Genomic DNA, 12,500 nt, shown 5'->3' with positions numbered 1-12,500 from the left:
GCAGGTTGTGTTAAGTGTGAGAATGGGTGTTGACATTTTGTGTTGGTTGTATTTTTATTTTATTTCTTTCTTTTTTTTTTTTTGCACTATGACTAGGATAGGTGGTTCTCATTGTGTCATACAAGTGAATGTGTTTTATATTATATAATGTTCACAACATTTAGTGAACAGGTTGTGTTATGTGTGACCATGTGTGTTGATATTTTGTGTTGGTTGGATTTTTTTCATTTTTTTTTTGCACTATGACTAGGGCAGGTTGTCAATCTATATCTATCCATCCATCCACCCGTTTTCTACCGCTTATTCCCTTTCGGGGTCGCGGGGGGCGCTGGCGCCTATCCCAGCTACAACCGTGTTATGTGTGACCCTATGTGTTGACTTTCTGTGTTGGTTGAATTATTTATATGTTTTTTTGCACTATGACAAGGGTAGGTTGTTCGCATTGGGTCATATAAGTCGGTGTACAAATACGGACTCGCACAAAACTCTTCCACTAAAACTTGACCATAAATGGTATAAACGCCAACATTGGGAACAACCCAGCTCAGTGGGCTTGTGGTTAGCGTGTTCGCCCTGAGACTGGGAGGTCGTGAGCTCAAACCCCGGCCGAGTCGTACCAACGACTACAAAAATGGCACCCATTGCCTCCCTGCTTGGCACTCAGCATCAAGGGTTGGATTTGGGGGTTAAATCACCAAATGATTCCCGAGCGCGGCACACACTGGCGCTCACTGCTCCCCTCACCTCCCAGGGTGTGGAAGAGGGGGATGGGTCGAATACAGAGGGTAATTTCACAACACCCAGGGTGCGTGTGACAATCGTTGGGACTTTAACTTTAACTTTAACTTAATTTTTAGCACATCAGTATGCGGACGAAAATTATGCAACCGATTGATACAGGAACTGAAATACTCCACTGATGCGAGCCAGTTTAATGACCTCGATATCGAGAAATATCTATCTAGAGGAAATAAAAGGACTACAACTTCGGACTACAAACACGGACTCGCACAAAAATCTGCCAATAAAACGTTACCATATATGGTATGGACGTCAACATTGGGAATAACCCAGCTCAGTGGCCTCATGGGTAGCGTGTTCGCCCTGAGACTGGTAGGTCGCGAGCTCAAACCCCAGCCGAGTCATACCAAAGACTACAAAAATGGGACCCATTGACTCCCTCCTTGGCCCTCGGCATCAAGGGTTGGACACCCGAATGCCTCCCTAGGGAGGTGTTTCGGGCACGTCCGACCTGTACGAGGCCACGGGGAAGACCAAGGACACGTTGGGAAGACTATGTCTCCCGGCTGGCCTGGGAACGCCTCGGGATACCCCAGGAGGATCTGGACCAAGTGGCTGGGGAGGGGGAAGTCTGGGCTTCCCTGCTTAGGCTGCTGCCCCCGCAACCCGACCTCGGATAAGCGGAAGAAGATGGTTGGATGTCCTGTTAGGTGCTATTTCTGGCATTATTACATGTGGCTTTCTTTTTGGAAACGCTGATGAGTCCCTAATAAAAGGGCCTTCTACTCACACACCGCCAGATTCTCGGATCCCGTCATCCACCGCGGATCATGCGGTATCGTGACAGAATGCACCAGCCAGACGCCTGCGGACGCCACCACCTGTTTTGCCACCGGTGGGTCCTCCACGGACGCTACCACCTTCTTTGCTATCTGCAAAAAAGTCCGACCGGCACTCGGCCTTTATGTTGGCAGACGAAGCGCCTATCTCACGCTCGTCGTTTCACGGTCTCAAGCAACAACGCCCTTCCTGAGCGTATCCTCTTCCTCGACAGCTGCGGCGTCACTCCAGCTGCCAACCTGACTCTCCCAAGCCTGGACAGGTGGTTTTCCCTCCTGAAAGATTAGCCCTCCACCCTCCCTTTGTAGTCTTTTGTTTCCTCTCTCTCTAATTCCTCAGCCACACACCTTGGAGTCATATAACTCAGCCGTCCCCAACTTTTTTGTAGCAGCGGACCGGTCAACGCCTGATAATTTGTCCCGCGGCCCGGCGGGACAAATTATTTATTTGGTGTTTATATATATATATATATATATATATATATATATATATATATGTATGTATATATGTATATATATATATATATATGTATGTATATATGTATATATATATGTATATATGTATGTATATATGTATATATATGTATATATGTATATATATATATATATATATGTATATATATATATATGTATTTTATTTTATTTTTGTCATGAAAAAGGGAGTTTTTTTGGGTTGGTGCACTAATTGTAAGTGTATCTTGTGTTTTTTATGTTGATTTAATAAAAATTAAAAAAATTTAAAAAATTATTTAAAAAAAATTCTGCGACCCGGTACCAATCGAGCCCAGTCCGGTGGTTGGGGACCACTGATATAACTTGCTATGTGACACCCGCTAACTATTACCATGCTCATGTTAGCTTGCTAGCGAGCATGCTTACTTTTTGAGCTACTTTTGCAGCTACTTACCCCAGAGTCATATAACTTTGGTACGTGACAGTTGTTCACTTTTAGCATGCAAACAATACCATTTTAGCATGCTAACCTAAGCATGCTAACCTTTTCTTCTAATTTACAATTTTTTCTCGATTTCTGAAGCCATACACCTTACAGCCGTATTAATGGACATGGGACACATGCTAACTGTTAGCATGCAAATGTTAGCACGTTTGCTAAGTGTTAGCATGCTAAGTAGTTAACTTAAGCATGCTAACTTTTTTTTAATCAATTTTTACTCATTTTTTCTCTGATTTCCGAAGCTATACACCTTACAGCTGTATTAATTGACATGTGAGACATGCTAAGTGGTAGCACATTTGCTAATTGTTAGCATTCTAGCTACTTAGCTTCAGCAGCTAATTTTTTCATCTAATTTTACACTTTTTTTCTCTATTTCCGCAGCCATACACCTTACAACCGTATTAATTGACAAGTGAGACATGCTAATTGTTAGCATGCGAACATTAACACGTTTGCTAAATGTTAGCATGCTAGCTAGCTAACTTAAGCATGGTAACTTTTTCATCTAATTTTACACTTTTTTTCTCTATTTCCAAAGCCATACACCTTACAGCTGTATTGACATGTGAGACATGCTAACTGTTAGCATGCCGACGTTAGCACATTTGCTAATTGCAAGCATGCTAGCTAGCTAACTTAAGCCTGCTAACTTTTTCATCTAATTTTACACTTTTTTCTCCATTTCCGCAGCCCAACACCTTACAGCCGTATTAATTGACATGTACGACATGCTAGCTGGTAGCACATTTGCTAATTGTTAGCATGCTAGCTACCTAACTTCAGCATGCTAACTTTTTCATTTAATTTTACACTTTTTTTCTCTATTTCCGAAGCTTTACCGCTTACAGCCGTATTAATTGACATGTGAGACATGCTAACTGTTAGCATGCCAACATTAGCGCATTTGCTAAGTGTTAGCATGATAGCTAGCTAACTTAAGCATGCAAACTTTTTCATCTAATTTTATACTTTTTTCTCAATTTTTCGTAGCCCTACACCTTACACCCGTATTAATCGACATGTGAGACATGCTAGCTGGTAGCACATTTGCTAATTGTTAGCATGCTAGCTACCTAACTTCAGCATGCAAACTTTTTCATCTAATTTCATACTTTTTTCTCGATTTTTCGTAGCCATACACCTTACACCCGTATTAATTGACATGTGAGACATGCTAGCTGGTAGCACATTTGCTAATTTTTAGCATGCTAGCTACTTAACTTCAGCATGCTAACTTTTTCATCTAATTTTACACTTTTTTCTCGATTTTTCAAAGCCATATACACCTTACAGCCGTATTAATTGACATGTGAGACATGCTAACTGTTAGCATGCCAACGTTAGCACCTTTACAAAGTGTTAGCATTTTAATGTATGCATGCTAACATTTTAGACTAGCTCCGTAGCTCATTTTGCACAGTTACACCTAAAACTGATGGATTCGGACACTCGGCACCATCGGCACAGATAACGGGCCCGGAAATCTAAATCGGGAACATTTCGGGTTACCATGGCAACGCTAAATGGGCCAATTGAATGGGTACGCATCTTTTTATCTAACACGAGATAACCTTTGTGTGTGTTTAGTATTTGTTCCTGGTCAATGCTCCTGACTCGCCCAGGGCGTCAAACTAGCCCGGACTGCCTCTGGTATCTTTCAATAGTAAAATATGATAGTTACTCAAATTAAAACTGCAAGCAGCGATGGACGGGACTGACTTTTGCCGGTGTTTCCTGCCTTTACCCATTCAACATATCTTTACCTTCACCTTACCTACCTTCCCTGCATCCTGGGGTCACACTGGTGCTTCTTTCTGTCACCCATAATGTTTGAAGGGGTAATTATTAATAACTTAGATTCATATCGCGCTTTTCTAAACACTCAAAGCGCTCACAGAGAAGTGGGAACCCATCATTCATTCTCACCTGGTGGTGGTAAGCTACATCTCTAGCCACAGCTGCCCTGGGGTAGACTGACGGAAGCGTGGCTGCCAGTTTGCGCCTACGGCCCCTCCGACCACCACCTATCATTCATTCATTATTTATTCACCAGTGTGAGCAGCACCGGGGGCAAAGGGTGAAGTGTCTTGCGCAAGGACACAACGGCAGTGATTTTTTGGATGTCAATAGGTGGGAAGCGAACCTGCAACCCTCAGGTTTCTGGCCGGCCTCTCTACCCACTACGCCATGCCGCCCAACTTCCTGTAGATTTTTGCTGAAGGATGTAAATTATTAAAATGTAGGTCTAAGTGAGACCTACATAGAGGTTTTTGTTTCATGTCTCTCCGAAGTTACAAGCAGTTTTGTCTGTGTTGTATTCCTGGGGGCTCTAGAGGTTTTTGTTTCATGTCTCTACGACATGTCCCAGGATCGGGATCTTTCTGTGTGGAGTATGCATGTTCTTTCTCCCTGTGAATGCGTGGTACTCCGGCTTCCTCCCACCTCCAAAGACATGCACCTGGGGATAGGCCCCTCCCACCTCCAAAGACATGCACCTGGGGATAGGGCTCTCCCACCTCCAAAGACATGCATCCGGGGATAGGCCCCTCCCACCGCCAAAGACATGCACCTGGGGATAGGCCCCTCCCACCTCCAAAGACATGCACCTGGGGATAGGCCTCTCCCACCGCCAAAGACATGAACCTGGGGATAGGCCCCTCCCACCTCCAAAGAAATGCACTTGGGGATAGGCCCCTCCCACCTCCAAAGACATGCACCTGGGGATAGGCCCCTCCCATCTCCAAAGACATGCACCTGGGGATAGGCCCCTCCCACCGCCAAAGACATGCACCTGGGGATAGGCCCCTCCCACCTCCAAAGACATGCACCTGGGGATAGGCCCCTCCCACCTCCAAAGACATGCACCTGGGGATCGGTTGATTGGCAACACTAAATGGTCCCTAGTGGGGCGGCATAGCTCGGTTGGTAGAGCAGCCGTTCCAGCAACTTAGATATTGGGTTTCACTATGTAAAGCGCTTTGAGTCACTAGAGAAAAAGCGCTATATAAATATAATTCACTTCACACTTCACTAGTGTGTGAATGTGAGTGTGAATGTTGTCTGTCTGCATTGTGAAAGTAATGCAGTTGTTGTATTGAAGTGAAAATATCAAACTTCCTGTTGATTTTTGCTAAAGTATGTTAATTATTAAAATGTAGGTCTAAGTGAGACCTACATAGTGTTTTTTGTTTCATGTCTCTCTGACATTCCTACCGGAAGTTACAAGCAGTTTTGTCTGTGTTTTCTTCCTAGGAGCAGTTTGTCCGTGTTGCATTCCTAGGGGGGCGGTAGAGCGCAATTTTGAGTTTTGTGGTTAGGTTTTTTCATCAGATTGCAATTTTTGCCAGACCTGATGTGTGTGTCAAGTTTGGTGAGTTTAGAAGCATTTTAAGGGGGTCAAATAACAGCTCAAAGAGGCAAAAATGACATTTTTTAGTAGACTTTGCACAGGGGTTCTTTGAAGGCGCGTAAAATCAAAACCTGAGAACTTATCAAAACTTTGTTCTATTCTTTTAATCAGAAGGGTTCAATCTCTCTCCTGTGGTAGTTTGAAGCCTAAACAACAAACGCACTCAGAGGAGATAATGTTTGAAGAAAGGTGACTGGTTTTTACAAAACGTTTGTATTGAAGGGGGATTGCAAACTTCCTGTTGATTTTTGTTGGGGGTTGTCAATCTATGAAATGTAGGTCTGAGCGAGACCTACATAGAAGTTTTTGTTTCATGTCCCTCCGACATTCTTACCGGAAGTTACAAGCAGTTTTGTCTGTGTTTTCTTCCTAGGAACATTTTTTTCAGTGTTTTATTCAAAAATAGCGCTAGAACGCAATTTTGAGTTTTAGGGTGTTTTTTTTTCATTAGATCGCAATATTCGCCAGTCCTTACGTGTGCGCCAAGTTTGGTGACTTTTGAAGCATTTTAAAGGGGTCAAATTACAGCGCAAAGAGGCAAAAATGGCATTTTTGGCGCAAATTTTATTTTGAAGGGGTTTTTGCCAACTTCCTGTAGATTTTTGCTGAAAGAAATGAGTGTATGAAAATTGGGTCTAAGTCAGACCTACATAGGAGTTTTTGTTTCATGTCGCGATGACATTCCTAACAGAAGTTACATGCAGTTTTGTCTGTAATTTTTTCCTAGGGGGCGCTGGAGCGCAATTTTCATTTTGGGGGGATTGGTTGCTTAATATGTTGGGAAGGTTTGCTATACCGACGTGTGTGTCAAATTTGGTGAGTTTTAGGGTTCAATCTCTCTCCTGTGCGAGTTTGAAGCCAAAACAACAAACGTACTCAGAGGAGATAATGTTTGAAGAAAGGTGACCGGTTTTTACAAAACGTTTGTTTTGAAGGGGGGATTGCAAACTTCCTGTTGATTTTTGTTGGGGGTTGTCAATCTATGATATGTAGGTCTAAGCGAGACCTACATAGGGTTTTTGTTTCATGTCCCTCCGACATTCTTACCGGAAGTTAAATGCAGTTTTGTCTGTGTTTTCTCCCTAGGAGCAGTTTTTTCAGTGTTTTATTCAAAAATAGCGCTAGAACGCAATTTTGAGTTTTGGGGTTTATTTTTTTTCATTAGATCGCAATATTCGCCAGTCGTTACGCGTGCGCCAAGTTTGGCGACTTTTGAAGCATTTTAAAGGGGTCAAATTACAGTGCGAAGAGGCAAAAATGGCATTTTTTGCGAAAATTTTATTTTGAAGGGGTTTTTGCCAACTTCCTGTAGATTTTTGCTGAAAGAAGTGAGTGTATGAAAATTGGGTCTAAGTCAGACCTACATAGGAGTTTTTGTTTCATGTCGCTATGACATTCCTAACAGAAGTTACATGCAGTTTTGTCTGTAATTTTTTCCTAGGGGGCGCTGGAGCGCAATTTTCATTTTTGGGGGATTGGTTGCTTAATATGTTGGGAAGGTTTGCTATACCGATGTGTGTGTCAAATTTGGTGAGTTTTAGGGTTCAATCTCTCTCCTGTGCGAGTTTGAAGCCAAAACAACAAACGTACTCAGAGGAGATAATGTTTGAAGAAAGGTGACCGGTTTTTACAAAACGTTTGTTTTGAAGGGGGGATTGCAAACTTCCTGTTGATTTTTGTTGGGGGTTGTCAATCTATGATATGTAGGTCTAAGCGAGACCTACATAGAGGTTTTTGTTTCATGTCCCTCCGACATTCTTACCGGAAGTTAAATGCAGTTTTGTCTGTGTTTTCTTCCTAGGAGCAGTTTTTTCAGTGTTTTATTCAAAAATAGCGCTAGAACGCAATTTTGAGTTTTGGGGTTTATTTTTTTTCATTAGATCGCAATATTCGCCAGTCGTTACGTGTGCGCCAAGTTTGGCGACTTTTGAAGCATTTTAAAGGGGTCAAATTACAGTGCAAAGAGGCAAAAATGGCATTTTTTGCGAAAATTTTATTTTGAAGGGGTTTTTGCCAACTTCCTGTAGATTTTTGCTGAAAGAAGTGAGTGTATGAAAATTGGGTCTAAGTCAGACCTACATAGGAGTTTTTGTTTCATGTCGCTATGACATTCCTAACAGAAGTTACATGCAGTTTTGTCTGTAATTTTTTCCTAGAGGCGCTAGAGCGCAATTTTCATTTTGGGGGATTGGTTGCTTAATATGTTGGGAAGGTTTGCTATACCGACGTGTGTGTCAAATTTGGTGAGTTTTAGGGTTCAATCTCTCTCCTGTGCGAGTTTGAAGCCAAAACAACAAACGCACTCAGAGGAGATAATGTTTGAAGAAAGGTGACTGGTTTTTACAAAACTTGTTTTGAAGGGGGGATTGCAAACTTCCTGTTGATTTTTGTTGGGGGTTGTCAATCTATGAAATGTAGGTCTAAGCGAGACCTACATAGAGGTTTTTGTTTCATGTCCCTCCGACATTCTTACCGGAAGTTACAAGCAGTTTTGTCTGTGTTTTCTTCCTAGGAGCAGTTTTTTCAGTGTTTTATTCAAAAATAGTGCTAGAACGCAATTTTGAGTTTTGGGGTTTGGTTTTTTCATTAGATCGCAATATTCGCCAGTCGTTACGTGTGCGCCAAGTTTGGTGACTTTTGAAGCATTTTAAAGGGGTCAAATTACAGCGCAAAGAGGCAAAAATGGCATTTTTTGCGAACATTTTATTTTGAAGGGGTTTTTGCCAACTTCCTGTAGATTTTTGCTGAAAGAGGTGAGTGTATGAAAATTGGGTCTAAGTCAGACCTACATAGGAGTTTTTGTTTCATGTCGCTATGACATTCCTAACAGAAGTTACATAGAGTTTTGTCTGTAATTTTTTCCTAGGGGTGGTATAGCTCGGTTGGTAGAGTGGCCGTGCCAGCAACTTGAGGGTTACAGGTTCGATTCCCGCTTCCGCCATCCTAGTCACTGCCGTTGTGTCCTTGGGCAAGACACTTTACCCACCTGCTCCCAGTGCCACCCACACTGGTTTAAATGTAACTTAGATATTGGGTTTCACTATGTAAAGCGCTTTGAGTCACTAGAGAAAAGCGCTATATAAATATAATTCACTTCACAAAATTCACTAGGGGGCGCCAGAGCGCAATTTTCATTTTGGGGGATTGGTTGCTTAATATGTTGGGAAGGTTTGCTATACCGACGTGTGTGTCAAATTTGGTGAGTTTTAGGGTTCAATCTCTCTCCTGTGCGAGTTTGAAGCCAAAACAACAAACGCACTCAGAGGAGATAATGTTTGAAGAAAGGTGACCGGTTTTTACAAAACGTTTGTTTTGAAGGGGGGATTGCAAACTTCCTGTTGATTTTTGTTGGGGGTTGTCAATCTATGAAATGTAGGTCTAAGCGAGACCTACATAGAGGTTTTTGTTTCATGTCCCTCCGACATTCTTACCGGAAGTTACAAGCAGTTTTGTCTGTGTTTTCTTCCTAGGAGCAGTTTTTTCAGTGTATTATTCAAAAATAGCGCTAGAACGCAATTTTGAGTTTTAGGGTGTTTTTTTTTCATTAGATCGCAATATTCGCCAGTCCTTACGTGTGCGCCAAGTTTGGTGACTTTTGAAGCATTTTAAAGGGGTCAAATTACAGCGAAAAGAGGCAAAAATGGCATTTTTTGCGAACATTTTATTTTGAAGGGGTTTTTGCCAACTTCCTGTACATTTTTGCTGAAAGAAGTGAGTGTATGAAAATTGGGTCTAAGTCAGACCTACATAGGAGTTTTTGTTTCATGTCGCGATGACATTCCTAACAGAAGTTACATGCAGTTTTGTCTGTAATTTTTTCCTAGGGGGCGCTAGAGCGCAATTTTCATTTTGGGGGGATTGGTTGCTTAATATGTTGGGAAGGTTTGCTATACCGACGTGTGTGTCAAATTTGGTGAGTTTTAGGGTTCAATCTCTCTCCTGTGCGAGTTTGAAGCCAAAACAACAAACGCACTCAGAGGAGATAATGTTTGAAGAAAGGTGACCGGTTTTTACAAAACGTTTGTTTTGAAGGGGGGATTGCAAACTTCCTGTTGATTTTTGTTGGGGGTTGTCAATCCATGAAATGTAGGTCTAAGTGAGACCTACATAGAGGTTTTGGTTTCATGTCCCTCTGACATTCTTACCGGAAGTTACAAGCAGTTTTGTCTGTGTTTTCTTCCTAGGAGCATTTTTTTCAGTGTTTTATTCAAAAATAGCGCTAGAACGCTATTTTGAGTTTTGGGGTTTGGTTTTTTCATTAGAACGCATGGGCCAAGGAAAGAAAGAAAGAAAGAATAAAGCCTTAGAAATATAACAGGGTCCTCTGTCCCAAAGGGACATTGCGGTCCCTAAAAATAAGGTGATGTGTTGCTGGAAGTGTTTAGTGCACACAGTGTAAATGTCAAGGAAGGCGACTGTAAACAAAATGCAGTAGCCAGGTCAGGTCAGCTGGACTCTCTCTGAGTTGTGTAACTTCTGCTGTTTGCTTGTGTACATAAGTCTGTGGCTAGGGGCGGCGCGTGCAGGGGTCAGGCAGATGGAGGCAGTCCAGCAGGTTTCCAGACCGTCCCCTGTCCCCCGTCCCTCCCCTCCTGGTGTTTGGACTGCTTTTTGTTGCAGCTGGAGGTTTACTGTAAGCCCATATTCAAATAAACAAAAGGGAAAAATAACAAAAGTAGCGTAGTAGAGTCAGAGTGAAACTCTGGTTGCACGGGGCTAGTATAGTAGGGCGGGATTAATTAACCAAAAACAGTAATATACACGCGGGTTTTAGGAACGGAGGAGCATGTTCGGCAGTGCACAATCACAGAGTACTTACAAGCAGACACAGTGTGTAGACAGAAAAGGGAGATCGGACGCATTTTGCCTTAAAATACTAAAATATTGGTATCGGGACAATCCTAGTATCCAAAAACCCCTATCCAAAGTAGCAAAGGAAAGGGACAAGCGGTAGAAAATGTATGCATTATTCATTGATGGCAATAAGAAACATATGTTTAATGCACTGTGAGATCTTTGTTAAAATAAAGCCAATAATGCCATTTTTTTGTGGTGCCCTTTATCTAGAAAAATATCAAAAAATAGCAAAATACAATTTGGTACCAGTACTAAAATATTGGTATCGGGACAATCCTAGTATCCAAGAAACCTTATTCGAAGTAGCGACCCCCCACGACTCCAATAGGGACAGGCGGTAGAAATAGATGGAGTATAGAAAATTATTGAAAAATATCAAAACATACATTTTGGTATCGGTACTAAAATATTGGTATCGGTACAATCCTAGTATCCAGTAAACCCTACTCAAAGTAGCAACCCCCCGTGACGCCGAAAGGGACAAACAGTAAAAAATGGATGGATGGAGTATAGAAAAGTATTGAAAAATATCAAAATATACATTTTGGTATCGTTACTAAAATATTGGTATCGGGACAATCCTAGTATCAAGTAAACCCTATCCCGCGACTCCGAAAGGGAAAAGCGGTAGAAAAATGGATGAATGGATTATTCTTTGATCGCAATAAGAAACAAATGTTTAATGCACTGTAAGATTTTTGTTTTGTTAAAATAAAGCCAATAATGCCATTTTTTTTTCTGGTCTCCTTTATCTAGAAAAGTATAGGAAAATATCGAAAAATATCAAAATCAATTTTGGTATCGGGACAATCCTAGTATCCAAAAACCCCTATCCAAAGTAGCACACAAAAGGGACAAGCGGTAGAAAATGGATGTATGCATTGTTCATTGATGGCAATAAGAAACATATGTTTAATGCACTGTGAGATCTTTGTTAAAATAAAGCCAATAATGCCATTTTTTTGTGGTGCCCTTTATCTAGAAAAGTATCAAAAATAGCAAAATACAATTTGGTACCAGTACTAAAATATTGGTATCGGGACAATCCTAGTACCCAAGAAATCCAATCCGAAGTAGCGCCCCCCCCCCCCCCCCCCCCCCCTGTTAATGTTATGTAAAACAAATAATGCTATTTTTGGTGGTCCCCTTTATTTAGAAACATATTGAAAAGTATCAAAAAATATCAAAATATACGTTTTGGTACCGGTACTGAAATATTGGTATTGGGACAATCCTAGTATCCAGTAAACCTTATCCAAAGTAGCAACGCTTCTACACTCTAACAATCTTATTGCAAAAAAATAATGTTATTTTTGTGGTCCCCTTTATTTAGAAACATATCGAAAAGTATCAAAAAATATAAAAATATACATTTTAGTACCGGTACTAAAATATTGGTATCGGGACAATCCTAGTATCCAAAAAACCCTATCCAAAGTAGCAACGCTTCTACACTCTGACAAAGTTATTTCAAAAAAATAATGCTATTTTTGTGGTCCCCTTTATTTAGAAACATATCGAAAAGTATTAAAAAATATCAAAATATACGTTTTGGTACCGGTACTAAAATATTGGTATCGGGACAATCCTAGTATCCAATAAACCCTATCCATAGTAGCAACGCTTCTACACTTTGTTAATGTTATTTCTAAAAAATAATGCTATTTTTGTGGTCCCCTTTATTTAGAAAAGCATC

The 12,500-nt window shown here is 41.2% G+C and overlaps 2 protein-coding genes across 4 annotated transcripts in view; one reads left to right on the top strand and one right to left on the bottom strand.

Moving 5' to 3' along the window:
• Window positions 1-1,835, bottom strand: part of LOC133564206 (frizzled-7-like) — a 5,308-nt gene extending 3,473 nt beyond the window's left edge. The window contains exon 1 of the mRNA XM_061918360.1: window positions 1,536-1,835. Coding sequence (XP_061774344.1) covers window positions 1,536-1,559 — 24 coding nt within the window. The 5' untranslated portion in view covers window positions 1,560-1,835. The remainder of the gene's footprint in view (window positions 1-1,535) is intronic.
• Window positions 1-12,500, top strand: part of LOC133564198 (neuropilin-2-like) — a 461,460-nt gene that overhangs the window by 334,513 nt on the left and 114,447 nt on the right. The window lies entirely within an intron of this gene.

Source organism: Nerophis ophidion, linkage group LG13, assembly GCF_033978795.1.
Source record: "Nerophis ophidion isolate RoL-2023_Sa linkage group LG13, RoL_Noph_v1.0, whole genome shotgun sequence".
NCBI classification, from domain to species: Eukaryota; Metazoa; Chordata; class Actinopteri; order Syngnathiformes; family Syngnathidae; genus Nerophis; species Nerophis ophidion.
Note: the sequence above shows the minus strand (reverse complement) of the source record. Positions and strands in the feature narration are given on the sequence as shown.